This window comes from Protopterus annectens, chromosome 4.part0 (genome assembly GCF_019279795.1).
Source record: "Protopterus annectens isolate FY-2018-M chromosome 4.part0, PAN1.0, whole genome shotgun sequence".
Taxonomy (NCBI): domain Eukaryota; kingdom Metazoa; phylum Chordata; order Ceratodontiformes; family Protopteridae; genus Protopterus; species Protopterus annectens.
The window spans coordinates 236,934,877-236,957,919 of record NC_056733.1 but is presented as its reverse complement, the minus strand read 5'-3'; the positions used below and the strand labels follow the sequence as shown (position 1 = coordinate 236,957,919).

General features: G+C 43.5%; 1 protein-coding gene across 1 annotated transcript in view; it reads left to right on the top strand.

Annotated features, from left to right (window-relative positions):
* The window catches only part of CCDC57 (coiled-coil domain containing 57), a 3,049,962-nt gene that overhangs the window by 903,907 nt on the left and 2,123,012 nt on the right, over positions 1-23,043 (top strand). Inside the window, exons 6-7 of the mRNA XM_044069731.1 lie at positions 7,599-7,673; positions 9,386-9,586. Coding sequence (XP_043925666.1) covers positions 7,599-7,673; positions 9,386-9,586 — 276 coding nt within the window. The remainder of the gene's footprint in view (positions 1-7,598; positions 7,674-9,385; positions 9,587-23,043) is intronic.

The following is a 23,043-nucleotide window of genomic DNA, read 5'->3' as shown; positions in this document are numbered from 1 at the left end:
GTTTTATTAAAAAAAAACTTTTCTTTTTTGTTTTTTATAGGATAGTTGTGTGTTAGTGTTTGATATTAGATAATAGAATCTGTAGTTTTAGATAGTTAGTGCCCTATTGGGCTTAGTTGGTTTGTGCGGGCCTTTAGCCCTATTTAGATTTATTAATCTTTCTAATAGTCAGGGTTTTTTCTCTGTGGGCCTCTTTAGCCCTATATTTGCAATCTATAATTATTTGTTATAGATAGTGCCAGGATTAGGCTTTGTTGTTTTGTAGGTCTTACAAGTTAAGTAAGGACTTTACTTTCGTACTTTTGCAGTTTACTGGTTTGGTTTTCCTTAACTATGTCGGATGACAAGGAAAAATCCCATCCTAAATCGGGATTCAAAAAATGCCAAGATTGTGGGCAGAAAATGTCCGTCACTGATGGACACATTCAGTGTGTCTACTAGTCTGGGGGCTAAACACCTCCAAGACAATTGCAGCATTTGCCATTCCTTTTCTTCAAGAGTCCTCTTGGAGAGAAGGAGGAAGCTTATATACAAGGGATTACTACAGCATTCCTTTTCTGAGGTGTTGAGTAGCCATGAGGGTACTAGCATGTCCTCCAAATCCTCAAAATCCACAAAATCTACAGATCCTAAAATGGCTAAAAAGGTGAAAACTTCAGAGGGAGGGTCATCGGTTCCACAGACCTTGGAACCGAGTGTACCTTTGATTCGGAGCCAGCTCTCAGTATTTGAGCCAGTCTCTGAAGTTCCTTTTTCTCCTCTGCTCCAGTCAGCTAAGTCCTCAGTCAGCCTTTCAGATTTGGACATGAATCGGCTAGTGCAGAAGCTTTTACAGGCACCAGGACTTGCCAAATTGTTGTCGGCCCCAACCAACTCGTTGGTGCTGAAGACCATGGAATCGGATTTGTCTTCTCCTCCTCCGAGCCATACTGGACTCTCGGAGCCGAAGGAAACTGAACCGATGATTGTCGAACCCTTGGAGCCGATACCCGCACTGGTGTTATCAGCACCATCTACTCGGATGTCCTCAAGGACTATAGGAGCCGACGCTCTCCCATCGGGTCCGGGGAGGATAGTCGAACCGATTTGTCGGTACCTACTCTTCCTCTCGGGGCTTCGGCTCGGATGAGCTCGGCTCCTACCTTGGGCTCGGAGCCCAGGGTTTCGGTGTGGGAGGATCGGATGGTACTCAGGGGGCTGTCCACTCCTTCTCACCGGAGCCATGGTGCCTTCGATGATATGAGGAGAGTTTTGTCTCCAAAGACAACATCAGCATCGGTTCAGCCTTCCCTCTCCCCTCAAGCTCCTGTGTCTGCTTCTTCGTCTACCGGTCCCTCTAAGTGTAGAGACCCCTAGCCTCAAGAACCCCCACAGGGCGTCCCCTGCTCTTCTGAGACCTCCCCAGATCCCCCCACTGAGGAGGTGCCCAGGAAGAGACTGTGCAAGAGGAGGCACTTAGACTCCCCACAGGAGTCTTTGACATCTGACACGGACTTGGATGAGTCAGAAGGGTCCCCTCAATCCCTCTCTGAGGTTATCTCCTTTGCAGAGATACTAGAGATCATTAGCCAGAGGGGCGATTGGCAGTCCAAGACCCCTACTGAGGACGAGTCCATGCTTTTGAAGGCTTTTGGGTCTCAACCTTCCACTTCTTGGGTGTCTCTGCCTTACGACGAGCTCATGGAACTGATCTCTCGTAAGGAGTGGGAGTCACCAGAGGCAATGGAACCTGTTCCTCGTAAGCCTAATATATTCATGTCTGCCCCAGTGGACAAGCCATTTTTGACAAAGAGAGTGCCTGTTGATGCCATGGTGGTAGCTGCAGCCACCAAAAAGGAAGTGTCTGAGACATCCACATCTATTCATCCTCCTAACAGAGAATCTAGGGTCATGGATAGATATGGGAAACGCATGTTTAGTTAAGCGACTTTTTCTCTGCGATCACTGAACTACTTAACCCACTTTACGAGATTACAAAGAGATCTCTTGAAAGAGCTAGGAGATACGCTCCAGGGTACGGTAGCTGCAGAAATGGCCAACAAAGTCGACGCCCAGCTCACTACCCTAAACTCAGTGGTAAACTCGTCTATGAGTGTCATATCCTATGCAGCTGATGGATCGAGTAGAGCCGCTAGTTCGAGCATTGCTCTTTGAAGACAAGCCTGGATGCGTCTCTGTTCCTTTGCAGAAGCCTTTAAGTCTTCCTTTATTAATACCCAATTCAATGGCTCATCACTGTTTGGGCCCAAAGTAAAGGAAACTTTAACCAGGTGTGAGCAGGAAGGCAAGACCTTATCTGCCGTTGGAGTCTGTTTTTCTACCCCTACTCGGCCCTACCCCAAGGGCCCTAGGGGAGGGAAAATGTGGTTCCGAAAAGCACAGGGAACCTTTCAGGACACACATGGAGAACCCCCCTCTAGAGGCAGAAGAGGGGGTTATAATGGAAGACGCAGCCCCCGAGGCAGAGGGGGTCTGCAGCAACAGGGTGACAGGGGTCAGTACTCCGCTCAACTCTACCAGCGCCCCTGAAAGGTGGCCCAACTTTTTGGCTCTGGAGGCAGTCGGGGGTCACTTGTCTTTGTACCCAGAAGCCTGGCTAACCATAACATCAGATACATGGGTACAAAGCATCATTTCCAGAGGATATTTCATACTGTTCTCTTCCCCTCCCATACCTGTAAACAGAATCCCAGATGTTCCACCCAGTCTCAGGGAACAAGCAATCGTAGAGGTCCACAGATTGCTAGAAAAAATAGTCATCCAACTAGTCCCAGCAGACCAAGTTGGATTCGGAACTTACTCAAGATTCTTTTTGGTACCAAAGAAAACAGGAGACTGGTGACCTATCCTGGACCTCAGCAAACTCAACCAGTTCGTAAAGAAAGAGAAGATCCGAATGGTCACGCTTCAGTCCATTCTTCCCTTCCTAGGGAAAGGCGATTGGATGTGCTCCATAGATCTCAAGGACGCGTACTATCACATAAAGATGAACAGATGCTCCAGAGATCATCTACGTTTCCGGCTGGGAGCCAATCATTTCCAGTTTCGAGCCCTGCCCTTTGGTCTCACTACAGCCCCCAGAGTGTTCACCAAATGCATGGCAGTGGTCACGACTCACCTGAGACATCTAGGATTCCAGATGTTTCCATACCTAGATGATTGGCTCCTCACCGCTGTCACTCCAGGCATCAATTGATTCAGGCAACATAATACACTCTGACACTCTGCCATCAATTAGGCATTACAATCAACTTCGAAAAGTCTGCCTTATCACCATCGCAGCATACTGTTTTCATAGGAGCAGAGTTAGATACCTCAACTACCACTCTACGTCTTCCTATCGAAAAAGTCTCACTTCTCTGCCAACACGTCAGCTCACTGGAATCAAAGAACAAAGCTACAGCAGCAGAGGTATTGAAGGTGCTAGGTTTGATGGTAGCAGCAATTCTGGCTATACCACTCGCAAGGATGCATATGCAAATACTTCAGTGGCTCCTCTTTGCTCAGTGGCCGTACCAGAAACTACCGATGCAACACATGATTCTCATTACGGATTCTTGCAAGAGAGACCTTCGGTGGTGGTTGACATCTCTTCATGTCACAATCGGAAGACCCTTTGTCCCCCCCCACTCCCAGTAGCCACTGTGACCACGGATGCTTCCCTGATAGGGTGGGGGGGCATTTTCAGGGAAAGACTGCCCAAGGCACATGGACAGATCAAGAATCACATCTGCACATCAATGTTCTAGAGTTGAGAGCAGTACTTTTGGCGTTGCAGTACTTTCAGGACTCTCTCCCTCTGGGAACTATTGCATTTCAGACGGACAACATATCAGTGGTCTGGTACTTGAACAAACAAGGTGGAACCAGTTTTTACCCACTTTGTCGAGAAGCCCTCAGGGTCTGGCAATGGGCTGTGTTGTCCCAGCGTTTTCTGTTAGCAATGCACATCCCGGGGAAATACAACGTGATAGCGGACAAGCTAAGCAGGTGGATATTGCTCTCTCACGAGTGGTCTCTCAAACAACAGGTTACGGAGTTGATTTTCCGCAAATGGGGCCAGCCTTGCTGCGACCTCTTTGCCAGCCACATCAGTTCAAAATGCAGAAGCTACGTTGCCCTAATACCACCTCCCGATCATCCCCCGAGAGATGCACTTTTACACGATTGACCCCCGGGTCTCCTTTATGCAGTTCCACCCTTCCCATCGATACTCAGATTTTTACAGAAAGCAAAATTGCTGGGAAGGACTCTTATTCTCATAGCCCCCTACTGGCCTCGACAGATTTGGTTCCCATTTCTCCACCATCATCTGATGGAAGATCCATGGATCCTGGACCCAGTTCTGGACCTTCTGATGCACCCGTCAGGGGACCTCCATCCTTCACTGCAGTCCCTGAAACTGACTGCTTGGCTAATCCACTTCCCCTAATTGCCAGGCTTCATTCAATTTCAGAAGATACAAGATAAATTCTCTTGTCTTCTCATAGGCCATCTACCAGGAAATTATATGGCAGTAAATGGAAAAGGTTCACAATTTGGGCCAACACACAGAAAATTGACCCTTTCCGAGCTCCGCTATCATCTATTTTAGAATTCTTGACAAAGATTTTTAAGGAAGGGGCAGCAGTTGCTACAGTTCGTGTCCATTTAGCTGCCATCTCAAATTTTCACCTTGGGTTTGGTGGCTCAAATGTTATGGGCCATAAATTATCTAAGACTTTTCTTAAAGGCGTTCTTCACATGAGACCTCCTATCAAAATTCCCCATTCTCCCTGGAATTTAAACTTTATGCTGTCTCAAATTATTCTTCCCCCTTTTGAACCAGCATCTTCTTGTGATCTCAAATATTTATCCTGGAAAACTATTTTTCTTGTGGCCATTACTTCTGCCCACAGAGTGTCAGAACTTCAAGCATTATCTATCAGACCACCTTACATGATTTTCCATGCTGATAGAGTATCTCTCAGAACAAACCTCTAATTTTTACCTAAAGCCTGTTCTGAATCAAATATCAATCAGGTCATTGAGCTGCCAGTCTTTTTTCCCAATCACTCTAGCAAATTGGAATACATGCTGCACAAACTTGATGTGCACAGACAGCTCAGATTTTATCTTGACAGAACTAAGAATATTAGAAAATCAGATCAACTTTTTGTATCCTTCTCAGAAGCCAGAAAAGACAATCCAGTGGCTAAAACAACCTTATCTAAATGGTTAACCGATTGGATATCCTTTGTTTATGAGAATGCGAGCATGCCATTAACACACAAACGTAAGGCTCATTCTACCAGAGCCGTCTTTACATCCTCTGCTTTTCAAGCTAAATTGACCCTTGACAATATTTGCGCTGCAGCCACTTGGTCTAAGCCTCATACCTTTTGTCACGCATTACAAAGTAGATAAGGCTTCAAGGGACAGGTCTTCCTTTGGTTCCACGGTACTGAAGAATATACTTCCATGAGCCACCCAAGATTGAGGGTGCTAGGGATGCTATCCATCAGTGAGAATAAACGGCGAAATTTAACAACTTCACATAAAGAAGTTATACCATAGCGTTCCATGTGAGTTGTTTAGCTCGCCTTTATTCTCACGTGCCTCCCTCCTTCCCCCTCCTGGCTGACTTTTGACTTAGAGGCTAGTACTATCCTGGTTATTCAATATTTCTTCTTCCCCTTCGGGAAGTTTTCTTGGTAGAAGTAAATAAAAGGGTATATATATATATATATATATATATATATATATATATATATATATGCTGTTACTTGCAGCAAACAAGATCTGAGGTAATTCCAGCAGTGCATTGTGGGATAAGGGGCTTGGTCTCGAGCTGCTGGCAAACCTTGAGCTGTGCTATCGGCTGTGTCGGAGCCGAACCCATCAATGAGAATAAAGGTGAGATAAACAACTCACATGGAACGTTATGGTAAGTACATAACTTCTTTATCTGTGTTGTCCATTTTCATTCTCCTCAACTCCCGTCCCACCAACCCCCTGCCTTTTCAACTAATGACTAATGGAGAGCTTATAAGGACACCACTGTTCCTTATGTTGAGCTCCAGATATTGGTTTCTTCTACCAGGATAATTATAATAATATTTCTTGGATTATGTAAACCAGCAAACAAGATCTGAGGTATGTTATGGGATAGTGCATTATGGGTAAGGAAGGAGCTCAAGAGTTCTCTAGTGGTCATGAACTAAAATAACAGCAGAGTCAGTTATGAGGGATGGATCCAAACCCAACTGTTGAGGAAGAATGAAAATAGACAACACAGATGGAACGTTATGGTGAGTACATAACTTCTTTTTTTATTTACATTTTTTTGATTTTTAGACTATAATTGTGTTGCTTCTTAACTTTTTAAACAAGAGGACAGTCATATGAATTGTAAAATATGCATTTCTCATAATTATTGCTACTCCTTTTACTTGCTACTGTACAGTGTTTGTTATATATAGCTATTTTCTGTTCTGTTTTTTTATATGTACAACATACTGCCTTTCTGTTCTCTTTTTTTGTTGTCTTCGTGAATCCTGCAGTTGTGGTCAGTCGTTATCAGTGTACTACTCCAGTAATCAAATGTAAATCAACACAAAGGATTTATTTGATTTACTTTAAAGATTTTGCTTGCTTAGACTAGCTTACTCATTGTTTCCTTAACTATTTGACATCTGCAAATTTAGCCTTTACTTGTATTCTCTTGATAAAGTGAGGTATCTGGAATCCCAGCTTTAAAAGTGTTCTGTGGTCACAGAAACTCCCATTGTGTGCTGGTATTAAAAGTTAAGTGTTGACATGTCTTCAGTGGTCCCAGACTGCCCTAACATTTTACCTATAAAAAGGCTACTCATTTGCTGTAGGTGCAAGAGACAGTACTATCTTTACATAAAGGAAATTATGCTTTACAGTGGGAAAAGTTAGGTTATTGTTTTATCGGTGAACCTGATAAATTCCAACTGCCTGTAGTCTGTTGGAATTTAAAGTTTAAAGGATTGGGTTTTGTAGCCAGTTGGAGTTTAAAAGGCTGTATGATAAGATATGACTGGCAAACAGTAGCCATCACAAGACATTTTTCCTTCATGTGTGAGATGTAGATTGAGTTCCCACAGTTCACTTTTGAGAGACCCCTGGAATTAAGTATGTTCTTTTTTTTTGATTGGTATATGTTTTACATTTCTATGACCACCAGGTTACTTTAATAACATAAACATGGCCAAAATAAGTAGAGAACGAAAAGAATGCAGCTTCCCATCAGCAGGTCACCTTCAACTGAGAGTAAGGCAGTGTTGAAATAAAAAATACTATAAAATGCAAGTAAAGGGTGTCTCTGTGTGTGAGTATAGCAGTACATTTGAAAAAAAAATAGAAAGCGACAGTACTTGCTAGGAGGTCTCTGGTACATTAAATATTGTTCCCATTTGTAGCTCTGAGTTTTTTCTTTAGTTTTAATGCCACTTTCACTCAAGCACTGTTTCAGTAGGATGTTTAACTTTCCTTCATGTTGACATTAAAAAGTGCTGTTTTCCTTGGTACAAAATAAATTGTTTGTGGTTGTGTGCAAGTGTGTAAATAATTATTTTAACTGTTTGATCTAGCATCAAAGAACTAGGAGGTAAACTTCATATTCTTGAACAACGCTGGGAGAAGGAGAAAGAGACATTCCAGAGAAAGTAAGTTTTATGATATTGCTTGTGATAAATTTTGGTATGCAAGTCTTGGGTGGGCATTTTTAATGTTTGAGGGTATTTAAAGCTGATAATTTGGAGAAATCAGGCTCTAATAAAGTTTGTACATTAGGATATGAAATACATTATGGGTTGGTTTGTCTCTGCTAAGATGGGATACATTTTTTGTCTGACAGACTCAGAAAAATAGATGGTAGAATGACATTTAGTGATACTTTCTGTACTGGATTGTTTGAGGGTATAGCTCCTAAATGTATTGCTGTTATAGTGTGGAATAAAGACTCTTGGGTAGTGTACAGCTTCTTTAGCAACAGTTTTGTGGATTCTTCACTGCTAGATTTTGGGATATAGATACAGAATAATTCCATGGAACACCCTACGAGGTATGGCTCTTGTAGTGTATTCAGAAATACATATATTGATGTATACATTCCATGGATTCTGAGTTACTGCCTTACTTTGGACACAGTTACTAGAAATGCTAAGTTTTGGGGTGCAGCTTGACATTTTTGTTGGCAGATGTTCATGCACAGATACTGGGAAACTTTACATTGTAGGTTCTTTGTTAAAGGTCCTATGGAGTCCTCTGAAATTTCAGGGGCATTTACTGTGGTTTATCTGCAGTAGGACATTGTGTAAAATGTCTTTATTGGTGTTCCCCATATGTTTAGAATTCATTAGTAAACCAGTTATTCTGATCTTAATAGTTCCTTATAAGATAGTGTCCTTAATATATTTTATGGGTTTCCTAAATTATTCGGTTTGATCTGCTATGTATGTGTAGTTTCCATGGTAAGAAATTGTATGTATTGTTACTTTACATGTTTCTGATTGATATTTTTGCCATGTATTAATCCAGATTCATTTGGATTTAGAGGAGATTTCCGGCTTTTAACTCTGTCAGCTGTAAAGCATTATTTGCTGGTAACCCAGGTTATCGCAGCACCCATTGCCATGCTTATTACCTTTAGGCTGCACATTACTTTAGTGTGGTAGCATTATTGTTAGTTGTGGGGTGCAGCAAACTTTATTGCACATCTCACATGACTGAGTTAGAATCAAAACCTTTTTGTGGCTACTGGGGAGTTGTAAAAGTTTTCCATTTAAACACTTTGAGATGGTTACTGATGGAGGTATTTGTGATGGGTATTGCACGTTCTGTGGTGAGAATGACTAAGATTATTAATCTGGTATTTCATTTTAATGACTGGGTCAGTAAACAATGCATGAATGGTTTATTTCCAGACATAACCAAATTGTCCCTCTTGCCATACCACAGGGCAGATACAGAATGGATGTCATAAGCAGAGGACGTTTTGATCATATGTGGAGTAGTGTGGTTATATCTCCAGCAGACCTGTATTTTATGGATGGTGTGTGTGAGGAATGCATACATAAATATTTGGAATTCATTTGGGAACTTATGGAGTCTAAGGAATGGCTCAATTTGGTCTTTCTGGACTCCAAACTGCATGTACTACTTTTTAAGAGGAGAATGGACTTGTTCCTGCCTTCCTTCCTTATTGAATGAGTATAGTAAATCAAAATGGGGGGGGGTTGCCATTACCCTGGGTTCGGCAAAGTCGCAGGATAGCTTGTGGGACTGGAAAGGGAAGAGAGGCTGAGTTGATGTAAATTAAAAACATAAACAGTACATCTCGCACAGAAATCACACTTTCCATGTTACTGTTCTGTAGACATCAAGAACTGGATCGCCATAACCGAGAAAAGGATGCAGTGCTTAATTCTGTGAAACAGGCACATTCTGAGTGCACCCAAGAACTTGAAAACCAAATAAAAGAATTACAGATCCACTGTGAGACTCTTGAAATGGAGAAACGTAGACTAGATTGGAACCACTCAGAAACGCTGAAAGAGAAAGAAGAAACCATAAGCAAGTGAGTGGGACTAATCATGCTTCTTTTGTTTATGCAACACCTTAATTTCCATGTGTGTATGTGCTACACTTCATAGTCTCCTTTCATTGCAGCCTTTTGCCTCACATCCCAGAATGTAACTGCACAACTTCTTTATGCCACATATCCCAATATCAGTTGCATGATTCTTTGTGTCTCACATTATGGCATGTTACTGTACAATACAGTTTGATACACACCTCGCTTGCAACACAGTACTTTATGCCACAAATCATTGCATGCAGTCGTGTAACACTTGGTACTGCACATCCTTGCATTTTTACTTCTTGACACCACATGCCATATGCCTCATATCCCAAAAATGCAGCTTCATGACCTCCTTATGCCACAGATTCCAGCATAATGCAGTATGAGCTCCTTAGGCAATATATCTCAGCCTGCAGATTCATAATGTTCATGTTCCATGACACAATGCTGCACATCCTAGCTTGTAACTTCTCAATTTGTGCCATACATCCCAGTTTACAGTTGTGTGACAATTTGCACTGTTCATCTCAGTAGCAGCTGCCACTGCCTGACCTTCTTTGTATCACATATCCCAGCATACAGCTGCATGATACTTTATATTTGCCTTCCCTGCATGTAACTGACTAACACTTTTGCCACACATCATAGCACATAGTTGCATGACTTGCTCGTACTGCACATCTCAGCATGCTGCTAAAATACATCTTGTACCACACATCTCAGGATATAGCTGTGTTGTTCTGTACTACATATCCCAGTACGGAATTGTTTGCCATTTTGTGTCACACATTACAGATGCAGCTGCCATGGCCTTCTTTGCACCGGACATCCCAGCATACAGTTCAATATTTTTACTCATACATGAAAAGTCCCTAACATATTTTACTGAAAATCATATTATATATTAATAAAAGATATTTATAACCCTTTTTGTCATTATTTATTGTGCACATGTCTTCCATCTCCTGCTCTGTCAGCATCATCACACAGTCTGTACCTGTCTTACCCCAGTCCCACCCCAACATTCCCCTGTGGTGAATCAGTATTCCCAACTACTCTGATGTTAACACTGAGGAAATTCTGAACTGCCATTTCTCATACTATCACTAGATTCCATCCTACCAAACATATTTTCACAATTCATAGCCAACATCATTTCATAACAATTTTACTGCTCAGATTAATTGGAAACATACATACCGCTCCTGAATGTAACTTGTTTATTGTAGCAAATACGAACATAGTACCAATAATAAATGCCTTCCCCTAGAACAGTGATGGCAAACCTATGATACACGTGTCAAAGGTGACATGCCATGACATTTTGTGTGACACACCAGCGTTCACCACCTCCAGAGTTGCCAAAGAAACTGAATGAACAAAAATATAAGAAATATGTAACCCTGCACTTGTTTATTAAAACTCAGCAACAAAAAAATCATTAAGTGATGTTAATCAAATCAAATGCAACGTGTTCCATATTTTTTTCAGTTCAATTCAAAATTACTATTAAAAGTAGGGTAATTTTTTGGTGCACTATTTTAAGGCCAATTATCAGTCCGCATATTGTTTTTTCTATTATAAGTCACTGATTTTTCTTTTACTTTTATAGTACATAGCAGCACACATGATTGGACTGTATTTTTTTAAATACATGAATATGTAAAGAATTTTCTCTTTTATTCGGGGGGGGGGGGGGTTGACACACCAGCAGAGTCAAGATAGGCATTTTCTGAATTTTTGACACTGCATCAAAGAAACCTCGCTATTATTGCATTAACAGAATCTTGGTTAAAAGATGATGCTTGGATGCCAGCCTACATTGCCCACAACTATTCCATCTTCCAGGACTACCATCTTGGACACAAGTTTGGCAATGGGATATTACAGTATTAAAACCTAAATCAAACATTCATATTATTGTTACCAAGAAAAGCAATCTAAGTTTAGATACTGAACCTAATTAGACACTACTTCTCACAGCCATGGCAAACATAATTTAATGTCTACATTGCCACTTTATACATTTTCCCTTCTACTTTATACGTTAGAAAATATTTTAGGTAAATATTGATGTTAAGTTGTCCATCTCGCCTTTGTTCTTGCTGTTTGGGTTTGGAGCCAACTTGGCCATCTTCTATAGCTCAAGAGCTGTTTACTGGCTCGAGGCTACCCCTTATCCCAGAATGCCCAGTGTCAGCTACCCAGATATCGTTTGCCACTTCAGCTGCAAGGTTGCTTCGTTACTGGCTCAGGCTTAGTATAGTTTTTTCTATTATTATAATTGTTGTTTATTCTTAAACATTTGTCAAGTTTTTGTCTAGATATATTACTTTATCCCTTATCGCTTTCTTGTGTGTTGTTGCTTTGTACCGTCGCTCCATAACTCACAGGCCTTCTGTTTTCCCTGAACTCATTTAAATTAGAGAGTTCTCCCTTCCCCCCCTTAGAACAGCCGTTTAAATTAGAGGCTCTCCTATTTGTTCCTTAACTGTAAAAAAAAAAAAGACTTTGTTTCTTAGTTTTGTAGTATAGCATTTTCTTATTGTTGTTGTGGTTGTTTTTAGGAAAATGGCTAAAGATACCAAGGTATCTGGCTTCAAAAACTGTGACTCATGCTGTCAGAAAATGTTTCTGACAGATGGGCACACTAGTTGTGTATATTGTTTGGATACTGTTCACCTTCAAGACTCCTGTTTTATTTGTCACGTTTTTAGTCCAAGGGTCCTGCAGGAGCGCAAAAACAAATTAATCCTTCGGGGATTATTGAAGCCTCAGGATTCTCCGGCTAAAAGTACTCAGCCAGCGAAATCCACTAAGTCTGTCAAGCTGTCGGCTCCACCTTCGGAGCCGACTCCTTTACTTGACCAACCAAGTATGTCGGTGCTGGCTGGCACCGACAAGGCAACTCCTCCATTGGCTTCATCTGCTATTTCGGTGCCGTCTCAGAGCCATAAGAGACTGAGGTCTCCATCCTTGGAGTCCATCTACTCGGCACCTCAGTCACCCTTGTTACAGAGTGAACGTAGCCATCATTCTTCCCACTCCTCTTGATCCTCTAAATTACCAGATCATGATGTGGAGAGAGTAGTAAGTAGGTTGCTTAAGTCACAGGCACTTGCAAAATTACTGTCCAGGCCAACTCAACAGGTATCTGCTCCAACTGCCTGTATTTTCGTTCCTCTGACTACATTTAGCTCAGAGCTGGAGACCATAGATACGCAGGTAGTAGAACCGTCGGCATCGATCATCATCTCTCCTTCGGTTCCGACGTCGGCTCCGATTACCTCGATTGTACCTCCTATCTAGGGATCTGGGCACCAGGGCTCTCTCATCGGCTCCGGGGGGGGGGGAGTGGCATCGGACCCTTGTCCAACCCCGTTCTCCCCCTCAGAGCTTTGGCGCAGGTGAGCTCGGCTCCAACATCGGCCTTGGAGCCATCACCCTCGACGTGGAGAAGGACTCCTGTTTCTTCGGAGCCGGAGCTTTCTCTGCCTAGAGGTCAGGACACCTTCGAGGTCATGTGGAGTGTGCTGTCCCCCAAAACAGCTCTACTGCCAGCTCCAGCGGCTCCCCATGGTGTCTGTTCCAACCTCCACTCCTCCTCCAGATCCCAAGTGTAGGGAACCTATGCCCCAGGACACCCCATTGGGTGATCCCTCTTCTTCAGAAGCCTCCCCTGATCACTCAGAAGAGCCTCCCCAGAAGAAGAAGTGCAAGAGGAAGCACATAGACCCCCCTGAGTCTGTCACCTCAGATACAGACATGGATGAATCGGAAGGGTCCCCAAGGTCCCCCTCTGAAGGTTTCCTTTTTGGACATCCTTGAAATGCTTTGACAGAGGAGGGACTGGACTTCCCTAGCCCCTACCGAGGACGAGTCTGTATACCTGGATGCATTTGGTTCCCGACCTTCCACCTCCTGGGTATCTCCTCCTTTCGATCCACTCATGTCTGTAGTGGCTCGAAAGGCTTGGTCAGCTCCAGATTCTGTGGAACCTACTCCGAGGAGACCAAACAAATTTATTACAGCCCCCCAGGACAAACAATTCCTCTCCAAATGTGTGCCCGTTGATGCTATGGTGGTAGCAGCAGCCACCAAGAAAGAGTTAGCAGAAACCTCTTCATCTGTTCATCCTCCAAACAAAGAGTCTCGGACGATGGACAGATATGGAAAGTGAATGTTTGCTTCAGCGACCTTTTCAATGATATCCTTGAACTATCTAGGCCATTTTACACGTCTTCAAAGGGATCTCCTGAAAGTGCTTGGAGATACCCTTCAAGATCCTACAGCTGAGGGAGTATCAGCCAAATTAGCTTCTCAACTTGCGACTCTTAATTCCATAGTCAACTCCTCCATGAGGCTGATTTCCTATGCAGCCGATGGAGCGAGCAGAGCCGCAGGGACAGGTGTGGCTCTCAGGAGACATGCTTGGATGCGGCTCTGTCAGTTTGCGGAACCCTTTCAAGCGTCCTTCACTAATACTCCCTTTGATGGCTCCTTTCTCTTTGGGCCTCAGGTGAAAGACACATTGACCAGGTGTGAGTAGGAAGGCGAGACTCTCTCGGCCATGGGAGTCAGTTTTTCCACCCCTTCCAGACCTTATCCCAAGGGTCAGAAGAGCGGAAAGATGTGGTTCCGAAAATCCCAGGGACCCTTGCCTGACACACGTGGTGATTTTTCCCCAGGGGCACAGGGGGAAACAACAATAACAGACGCCGCCCTCGTGGCAGAGGGGGACCGCAAAACCAGGGTGATAGAGAAACCTTCTCTGCCAAGCCCTTCCAGCATCCCTGAAGGGTTGCCCGACTGCTCTCCTCTGGAGGCAGTCGGGGGAAGACTTCCGCTGTACCCAAAAGCCTGAAAAAATATAACAAGAGACAGATGGGTACTATCCATTATATCTGGAGGTTACAAAATTCCCTTCCATCAATCCCCCATAGAATCAAAAAAGTCCATCCCAGATGTCCCACCCAATCTAAGGGATCAAGCAGTCACAGAAGTTTCAAGACTGCTAGAAAAAAGAGCCATTCAAGAAGTCCCCGCAGACCAACTAGGATCCGGAACTTACTCAAGATTCTTTTTAGTAACAAAAAAGACAGGGGACTGGAGCCCAATACTGGATCTCAGCAGATTGAACAAATCTGTACAAAAAGAAGAGTTCTGGATGGTGACACTGCATTCCATTTTCCCTTTTCTGGGTCAGGACAATTGGATGTGCTCGATAGATCTTCAGGGCGTGTACTACCATATCAAGATGGACAGACTCTCCAGGAGATTTCTTCGCTTCCGGGTAGGGGCCAGTCATTACCAGTTCAGACCTCTGCCCTTTGTTCTCACCTCAGCCCCCCAAGGTGTTCACCAAGTATATGGCAGTAGTCACAGCTCACCTGAGGCGTCAAGGATTCCAGGTGTTTCCCTATCTAGACGACTGGCTCCTGACTGCTACCACCAGGCATCAACTCTTAGAGGAACGGGATTATACAGTCACATCTTGCACTCAACTAGGCATTGCAGTAAATTTCGAAAAATCTGCCTTGTTGCCCTGTCAGTCTATCACATACATAGGAGCAGAATTAAACACAAAAGAAATGTTTGCAAGATTACCACAGGAACGAGTTTCCACTATTCATCAACAAGTATTAATTCTAATGCAGAGCAAAAGGATTCAAGTCAGATATGTCTTCCAACCTCTAGGCTCCATGGCAGCTGCCATTCTTCTTGTCCCATTAGCACGTTTCTACATGAGAATCCTTCAGTGGCTTCTTTTCACGCATTGGTCTTTCCAGGAGCTACCCATGTCTCACATTATCCTGATCACAGAAACATGCAAAAGGCACCTTTCTTGGTGGATGGTCTCCCCACTAGTAATTCAGGGCAGGCCTTTCATACATCCCCTTCCGGTAGCCACAGTGACCACGGACGCCTCCCTGATAGGGTTGGGGGGGATTATCTAGGCAGGACAGTCCAAGGCACTTGGCAACCTCGCAAGTACCATCTGCATATCAGTGTCCTAGAAATGAGAGCAGTGCTCCTAGCATTGCAAGCCCTTCAAGACTCTCTTCCTTCCGGGACCATTGCAATCCAAACAGACAGCTGATACTGAGGTATCGAGGATATTTATATGCTGTTTTGGGACATCTGCTTTGCTTTGCTCTTGCCATCCGTATTTTATTATTTATTATTTAGCATGTCAGTGGTGTGGTACATCAACAAACTGGGCAGGACCAGGTCTTACCCCTTGTGTCGAGAAGCACTCAGACTGTGGCAATGGGCAATTTCCTCCCAGCGTTTTCTGATAGCAACGCACATCCCTGGGAAATCCAATGTCATAGTGGACAGGCTCAGCAGAGCTATCCTCATGCCTCACGAGTGGTCTCTGAATCAGGAAGTTGCGGATCTTATCTTCCGCAAATGGGGACAGCCTTGCTGCGACCTATTTGCCTCTCCTCTCAACAACAAATGCAGCAGCTATTTCTCCCTACTTCCTCTTCCAGGTCATATACCCAGAGATGCTGTAGTCCATGATTGGCCTCAGGGACTCCTTTACGCTTTTCCCCCTTTCCCCCTAATACCAAGACTCATACAGAAAGCAAAATCATTGGGTTGCAAAATGATCCTCATTGCCCCATATTGGCCTCAACAGATATGGTTCCCGTTCCTGCACCTCCACCTCCTGGATCAACCGTGGATTCTGGACCCGGTTCCAGATCTTCTGATTCATCAATCAGGCAGGTTGCACCAATCCCTTCAACCTCTCCAGCTCACAGTTTGGTTACTCCACTTCCAACCTTAGCCAGGCTTTCCAGTATCTCCCCAGCAGTCCATGATATTATTGTTTCCTCACATAAGTCTACTATGAGGAAAATGTATGCTAGTAAATGGAAACATTTTTTTTTCTGGGCAGAATCTAGAAATTTGGATCCTTTCTCAGCCCCAGTCCATGAAATTCTTGAATTTCTAGCACAACTCTTTCAGTCTGGTGCTGCTTCCGCTACCATTAGAGTACAGCTAGCTGCCATTTCTAATTTTCATATCGGTATGTTTAATTCTAGCATAATGTCTCATAAGCTCTGCAAGGCCTTTATGAGAGGAACATCTCTTTTTAGACCCCCAGTTAGAGATCCTCCTCCTCCTTGGGATCTCAATTTAGTTTTAGTTTCCTTAATTTTGCCTCCCTTTGAACCGGCAGCATCATGTTCCTTAAAATTTCTTTCTTGGAAGACACTTTTTCTGGTTGCTATCACTTCAGCTAGACGTGTCTCAGAACTTCAAGCACTATGTGCTCATCCTCCTTACCTGGTGTTTCACAAGGGCAGAGTTTCTCTGAGGACCAATCTATCCTTTATTCCTAAAGTCTGCTCAGAGAACAATTTAAATCAATCCATAGATCTCCCAGTTTTCTTTCCCAATCACAGCAACAAGGCAGAATTGTGTTTTTACCTCCATAGAACTAAGGAACTAAGAAAGTCAGACCAGTTATTTCTTTCTTATGCTTTCAACAAATAAGGCCTTCCAGTTTCTAAGGTGACCTTATCCAGATGGTTATCTGATACTATTGCCTTTATTTATCAGTTACGAAATAAAGAGCTACCAGCTAAACCAAAATGTCATTCTGCTAGAGCATTAGCCACCTCTGTAGACTTTCAGTCTAGGTTGCCCATAGACTCAATCTGTGCAGCTGCCACTTGGGCAAACCCTCACACTTTTATCTCTCATTATAAGGTGGATATGGTCTCCCGGAGCAGAGCTTCCTTTGGTTCTACTTTTTTGAAGAGTCTGTTCCAATGAGCCACCCGGGATTTTAGGTGCTAGGGATGCTGTCCCAAACAGCAAGAACGAAGGCGAGATGGACAACTTAACATAAAGAAGTTATGTACCTACCATAACATTCCATGTTAGTTGTCTTCATCTCGCCTTCCTTCTTGCATCCCTCCCTCCTTCCCCCTTCCTAGAGGATTGAGAGGAGTTCCTTTTGGTATTCACTGGCTGAGTATCTTTTATTACTTCACATGGCAGGTAATTTATGACTCTTTCTTTGTTTAGGTGTATTGGACAACCAGCTTTTAGGTAACTGGTTACTCTACTTATGTCTAGTGTGTGCTATCACAAACGAGATCTGGGTAGCTGACGCTGGGCATTCTGGGATAAGGGGTAGCCTCGAGACAGTAAACAGCTCTCGAGCTATAGAAGATGGTCGAGTCGGAGCCGAGGATCGGCTCCGAACCCAAATAGCAAGAAGGAAGGCGAGATGAAGACAACTAACATGGAACGTTATGGTAGGTACATAACTTCTTTTTCATGACGAAGCACAACATTGTCATAATTTTAGGAGGCATCGACCTTGAAATCTTAGGCCTCCTCAAAACTAAAGTAACACAACTAGTTCTGACAGTGAATTTGACACAGTCAGCAAAATAACCAGACTGAATCACAGCAGCAAAAGATAATCATTAATTGACAAAATCTGCATCAATTTTCCCAAAACCTGCAACATTGTCCCTGTGCTACCAAACTCTGAGTGTGACCACAACCCACATATTAGTTCTTCTTACTAAAAAACTGGAGAAAAAAAACTTCCAACCAACTATATCTTCACAAGAATTATTTTAGAAGACTTTGAAGATACTCTTATGAATGAGGACTGTCCTCTATAAATCATAATGTCCTGATATAGCAGTCTCAGTCTTTGTTCTTTCCATAATCCTGGTACAAAATAAACTATTCTTTAAAAATAGAGGACTATAGTCCTGTAAAGTTTATTGGTTAACAGTACAAATATCTTGACTCATTAAAGCTAAGGACTTTGTATGCAGGGAATGAAAAAAAAACTACTCTAATGACCCTAGTAAACATGTTGCATACAAGTATGTAAGGAAGACTGTCAGAATCACTGCTGATCAAGCCAAAGTACTGTACTGTAGAACTCTTCAACACCGTTATTTTTCTCAGCAAAAGCATTTCTGCAATAATATAGAATAACTTGCTAGCCCTAGAATATTTCCTTGCAGCAACAGGCAGCAAACCTTCTACACTTAAACACTAAAAGCCTTACAGCACAACATGTACAATCTTCCCCAGTCATTGTTCCCTCTCTTCTCCAGTGGAATGTCTCCTTACCCTCTTGAACTACCCAGATTTATATTTCAAAGTAGTTGCTAAATAACAAGTCAGAGATCTACAAGGAAAAATTCCAGTCCAGTGTAATAACCATTTCCACATAATACATCTATTACTGTTAAAGCTAGACTGCCACTTGCTTCCTGCTTTCCTTGCTCATATCCTTTAACTTATCCCTGACAGCCAAGTCTGTACCTATACTATTCAGGGATGCAACTATATCACCAACTCTGATGTTTTAACACCTTGTGTGATGCCCATGCCCTGGTCCAGCAATCAAGGAGCCTCAATCCTCACCACTAGCACTAGAGAGGGCATCTCATATATGAGGAAAGGATAGCAAATACACACAGTAAAGTGCAATTTCCCTTAAGAGCACACAGACATCACAGTCAGTCACTCCCTTGCTCCCCAATAAGACTCCCCACTGGCACAGCTATAGGGTCCAGATCTCAGCCTAGCTGGGCAAGCTAAAATCTCCAGCACCCTCTCTGTCCAGCCAGTGCTTTGTGTCTCTGCCCAAGTAGCTGACACACACACTTTTGAGATGTTTATACAACCACACAGACACTCCTGTGGAAGGCTGGCACAGGTTCTCCAGCTTTTCCCCTTTTACCCAGACTATACGGTAGTACCCTACCACCACCCAGCTAATAATTATCAGCTACTCAAAGGCCCTTAAAAGGGTGTCCAATTATCACTGTACAATATTATTATCCAATTGGTAGTATGACTAAACAGTCTCAAGACTTAATAGAGTGACTGGTACAGGATCCTTATATACATGCAATGTACTCTTAGAACTTAACCTATCTCTACACAAACCAGCCATAGTTAAAAGGTTTTAAAATATTTAATAATAAATAGTTAAAACTACAAGACAATACTTTTCTACTACATAGTCAGTGTTAGTCAAGAGTTCAGAGATCACACAGAAATGCTTAACACAGTAGTAAAGTTCTGATATCACAGAAAAATACTTAGTCTAATCTTTCTAATTTTAGCTATTTCTAAAAGAAAACACACTTGTAAGATAACTTACATAAGACAACAGGCAGAGTGCTGAGTTGGATAGTCAAGACAAAAATGCTTAATGCCTTCTGGTTCTCTCTGTTGAAATTGAAACTGCAGTTCTGATAAAACATTACATCATTTCACACTTTCCTGGTGTTCCTAGGCTGACAAACTGCATTTACATTTTTTTACACTTAGAGCAATAAAGGAAATTCCACATGTAAATTCTGGTCATTAACTTTAGCCTTAAAACAATATACAGGAAGCCTTTATCTAGCCCAGCCGGTGCCGAATTGTAAACATCAAAGGCAGCCATGAAATAATTTTAATTTCAAAGGACCAACAAGAAATGCTTGACTTAGCTTTCTTTACAGCAGAGGGCAATGTTGCCACATTGTTTTAAGTTCAACATTTCACAACATATTCTTTCATTTAAGAAGCAAGCCTGCATTTCAACATTCATATTTACAAATTATGGAATTATCTACAAAATTCTATCTGGCTAGGCTGGCAGCCTTCACCCTTCTCTACCAGTCTTCACATTTCTCCCCCCCTGGAGAACTCAAGCTAGTTTTTCAAGTGACCCTTGAGAAATGCCGCTTGAGAGGGTCAGATCTATCTGAGTATACCTACCCCATTCTTTGTCTTGAGAGCCCATCTGCATTGGCATTGCTACTCCCACTGCGGTGCTGCACTGACATATCATTTGCTTGCAACCCTAGGCTCCATCTTAGCAACTTAGCATTTTGCTGACTGGCTCTGTTTAACTATGTTAGGGGGTTGTGATCTCTCCCAACAGTGAATTTCCTTCCATACAGATAAGGCTGAAGTTTCTGCAATGCCCACACTATGGCTAGACATTCATTTTCTACAGCTGCATAGCATTCCTCCCTGGGTTGGAGCCTACGACTGAGATAAACCACTGAGTGCTCTTCCCCCTCTGAAGAAATCTGGCTAAGTACAGCCCCCACCCCATGGTTTGAAGCGTCCACCTGCACAACAAATTATTTGCTGTAATCTGGACTGGCTAACACAGGGGGTCCTCCCAAAGCTTTTTTAAGCTTCTGAAATGCCTGCTGACATGCTGGGGTCCACACTACCTTATCTGGCATCTTCTTCCTTGTCAGGTCTGTGAGGGGAGCAGCTATGGTACTATAACTGGGGACAAACTTTCTGTAGTACCCTGCTGTCCCTAAAAATGCCCTCACCTGCTTTTTAGTAACAGGTGCAGGCCTTGCCTGAATGGCTTCCACTTTGGTAGGTTCTGGCCTTATCTTACCACTCCCCACTCTATGTCCAAGGTAGGAAACCTCTGCCATTCTCACCTGACATTTGCTCGGCTTAATGGTCAACCCTGCCCAGCATCTCCCTGACATGCTGAATGTGCTCTTGCCAGGAATGGCTGTAGATAGCAATATCATCTATCTAAGCCAGGGCAAGCCCCCCTGCTCCTGCTAGGATATGATCTACCAGCCTCTGGAAGGTCGCTGGGGCATTCTTCATCCCAAAGGGCATCTTTGCGAACTCATACACGCCGAAAGGAGTCACGAAGGCTGACTTCTCTCTGGCACTGGGAGTCAAGGGCACCTGCCATTAACCCTTCGTAAGATCAATGGTTGTAAGATACATAGCCCCACCCAGCTGCTCAAGAGCCTCATCTGTCCTAGGCATGGATTAAGCATCTGACTCTGTGTGACTGTTTAATTTCCTGTAGTCCACACAGAACCTGGTGCTGCAATCCTTCTTTGGCTCCAGCACCATTGGGGAGGCCCAGGGACTGTTGGACTGCTGAATCAGCCATAGTTCCAACATCTCCTGTATCACCTCCTTCAGATTCTGTTTGACTCTCTCAGGCACCTTATAAGGGGCCTGCCCAATAGGCCTTTGGGGTCCTCTATCCACCTGGTGCTGCACCAGGTGGATGCTCCTTGGTTTCCCAGTGAACATGTCCCCAAACTCCAGCAACACTGCTCGGATTTCTCGGACCTGGGTAGGAGATAGCTGCTGGGACATTGCTACCCCTTCCACTGAGGTGTCAGTCCGAGCCTCATTGAGGAGATCAGTCACCAGATTTCCCTCCGACTCCTCCGCCTACAATCCACTGCAAATGCTCAACACAAGGGCCTCCCTATCATGGTAAGGTTTCATCATGTTAACATGGTACAGTTTGTGCCCCTGCTTTCTGCCTAGCAGTTCCACCATGTAGTTAACATCACTTACCTTTCTTACCACCTTGTAGGGTCCCTCCCAAACTGCTTACAGCTTGTTGTGTCTGACAGGAATGAGAGCCATTACCTGCTGCCCCACAGCATACTCTCTAGCTCGAGCATTCCTGTCATACCACACCTTTTTCTGTTGTTGGGCTTCTGCCAGGTTCTCCTGGGCCAAGCCCATGAGTTCCCTAAGCCTTGTCCTGAGGATTAGGACATGTGCCACAACAGACTCCTTGTGAGACTCACACTCACCTTCTCACTCATCTCAAATTAAATCTAGAGGTCCCCTCACCCTATGCTCATACAGCAATTCAAAGGGTGAAAAACCTGTGGATTCCTGGGGAACCTCTCTATAAGCAAACAACAGATGGGGCAAATATTTGTCCCACTCCCTCTTAAACTGATCTGCAAATGCCCGTAGCATGGACTTGATTGTAGAGTTTAACCTCTCAACAAGACCATTAGTCTGGGGGTGGTCTTCATGTGCTTCACCCCACAGGACTTCCACAGACAAGCCAGCTGGTCTGACATGAAATTGGCACCTCTGTCAGTCAGTATTTCTTTTGAGAAACCTACACTGCTGAAAATCTCTAACAAAACATTTGCCACCTTCTCTAAGCCACTGCCTCTGGGTATCGTGTAGCATAATCCACTACCACTAGGATATTCTTTTTCCCTGTGGAACTTGGGATAATACGAGGACACACAATATCCATAGCTACCCTCTGAAATGGCTCCTCAATCACAGGCAAAGGCATCAAAGGAGCTCTCACCTTGTCTCCTGCCTTGCCTACCTTTTGGCACTGCTCACAGACCCTGCAGTACCCTGTTAAATCTCTGGAAATTCCAGACCAATAGAAGTTCTGCATAATACGCCTCTTTGTACGTTTTATGCCCATATGACCTGCAAAGGGAATATCATGGGCTGTGGCTAGAAGCGCCAGATGGTTGGCTCCAGGCACTACCAACTGCTGTACTCTCTCACCTTCTAGCCTTCCTTCGGGTCCACTCCCTGTATAGTAACCCTTTGTCCCACTATACAGATTTCCCCTTTCCTTGAGACTCAGGTGCCTCCCTAGCTACCTGCCTCAGGCCTTGCAGTGT